The sequence below is a fragment of the Sinocyclocheilus grahami genome, unplaced genomic scaffold, assembly GCF_001515645.1.
Source record: "Sinocyclocheilus grahami isolate Dianchi unplaced genomic scaffold, SAMN03320097.WGS_v1.1 scaffold1587.1, whole genome shotgun sequence".
Lineage (NCBI taxonomy): Eukaryota > Metazoa > Chordata > Actinopteri > Cypriniformes > Cyprinidae > Sinocyclocheilus > Sinocyclocheilus grahami.
Genome location: NW_015506766.1, coordinates 177,966 through 179,952, shown reverse-complemented (window position 1 = coordinate 179,952; position 1,987 = coordinate 177,966). Strand labels below are relative to the sequence as shown.

The 1,987-nt window shown below is 39.2% G+C and overlaps 1 protein-coding gene across 1 annotated transcript; it reads right to left on the bottom strand.

Moving 5' to 3' along the window:
• Positions 1-283: 283 nt before the first annotated feature.
• On the bottom strand, positions 284-1,591 carry LOC107571375 (gastrula zinc finger protein XlCGF7.1-like). The gene has a single exon (XM_016257695.1). The coding sequence runs from the start codon at positions 1,588-1,590 to the stop codon at positions 748-750; it is 843 nt and encodes a 280-aa protein (XP_016113181.1). The 5' UTR covers position 1,591; the 3' UTR covers positions 284-747.
• Positions 1,592-1,987: the final 396 nt, after the last annotated feature.

Genomic DNA, 1,987 nt, shown 5'->3' with positions numbered 1-1,987 from the left:
CATATATACATACGTATGTGATGCGATCTGGAAAAACCCATCACATGGAGAAATTTTACCCATTTCACATCCGTTTTCATTTCTTTCATAGCTTGTCTGTAACAAAAGTTATGGTTATCTGAAGTCGATTGATCGCTATCATTTTCATGAATGGAATTTTGAGAAAAACTTTTTTAAAGATACAACAGTCAACAGTCAAGTATCACAAGTAAAAGTCACTTTACTGTGGTAAATTACTTATTTTAGTCACTGTACATGTACTAAAAGATACAAAATGGTCACTTTGACCCCACTAAAGTTAATGACACACATGGCTAGAAAGCTGCTGTCAATTTTACACTCGAGCGGAGATTGAGGAAACTTCATCATTGGTCCTTCATCTCTGGATGTGAAATAGTCCATTATAACATTGTTTAGGGCAGGGGTTTTCAACCTTTTAGGACATGCGCTAATATTTTGGACATTTATGGACTAGGTTGTTGAAAGTAAACTTAATGCTATTACAGTCCCACAGGTACCCTACTTTCTTCAGTGCACAGGTGAACTTTGAAATTGCTCCATTTTCTAAACCTGATTACCACACTCAGAACACTGCAATTTCTTGCCACAATGAGTTTGCAAATAACTCTTCAGATCTACTGAATATCTGAAACTCACACTGAAGTTACGTGAATAGGGCTCTCTGTGGTGTGAACTCTCATGTGGGTATAAAGGGTTGTTTTCCGTCTGAAACTCTTTCCACATTATTCACGTTAAATGTTTCTCTCCAGTGTGAATTCTCGTATGAGTATTGAGGTTTGTTTTTCTTGTGAAAGTCTTTCCACAGTGGTGACAAATAAAAGGCTCATGTCTGATGTGAGTTATTACGTGGCTCTTAAAGTGTTTCCTGTCTGTGAATGTACTTCCACACTGAGGGCATATAAAACAGCTCTCTCTTGAGTGAATCTCCATGTGCTTACTAAGGCCTTCCTTACGTACGAAACATTTTCCACACTGATCACACGTGAAAGGCTTCTCTCCAGTGTGAACTCTCATGTGAGCTTTAAGATTTCCTTTGTGGTTCGCAGTTTTTCCACACAGTTTGCAGGTGTAAGGCTTCTCTCCAGTGTGAATTCTTATGTGAGAATGAAAGGTTGCTTTATGTGGGAAACTCTTTCCACACTGACCACATACAAATGGCTTCTCTCCGGTGTGAATTCTCATGTGAATCCTAAGACTTTCTTTTCGTGGGAAACTCTTTCCACACTGCTGGCAGGTGTAAGGCTTCTCTCCAGTGTGAATTTTCATGTGCATCCTAAGATTATCTTTTCTTGGAAAACTCTTTCCACACTGTTGGCAGGTGTAAGGCTTCTCTCCAGTGTGAATTCTCATGTGAATTTTAATGCTTTCTTTTTTGTTTAAATTCTTTCCACATTGTTGGCACGTGAAATGACTTCTAGTTCTAGTCTTCTGTGCTCTTTTTTGAGAGGAAGTATTTTCAGTCTGTGAAAAACAAAAAGATTTTTCTCCAGTTATGAAATCATGATGTTTTTCATGCAGATCTTTCTCTTCCATTTCATTCAGATCTTGACTCTCCTCTTTCAGCGCCATCAGGTCTAAGGCAAAAAAGACAAATACATGTTAAGCTCAGTTTAATTTAGACATTTAAAACATCAAAACCAACAATACAGCTGTAAGCTGAGATGGCGGGCTCAAGCGCCACGGGTCATTGTCACAAATGGGGGGCACATGCATTAAAGTGAGTAAATAAAGGAGGACTATTTCAAAGTCTGATGTGCTACACTTCCTGCTGGCAGCTGGTGGCAACTGGACCCTCAGTAAGCACATACATGCCCCTATTTCAAAGTCTGTTGTACATGACACAGTTCCAGTTGGTGGCGCTGTGACCATGGCTCACAATAATCACATCCACGTGACCAGCCTCTTTGACCAGTCATACAGCTCAACTTCAATTCCTGTTTTTTACTATAAATTTATCAACATATCA

What these genes read in the sequence shown, in the direction of transcription:
- LOC107571375 (XM_016257695.1), bottom strand. Translation starts at nt 1,590, where the DNA reads ATGGCGCTGAAAGAGGAGAGTCAAGATCTGAATGAAATGGAAGAGAAA.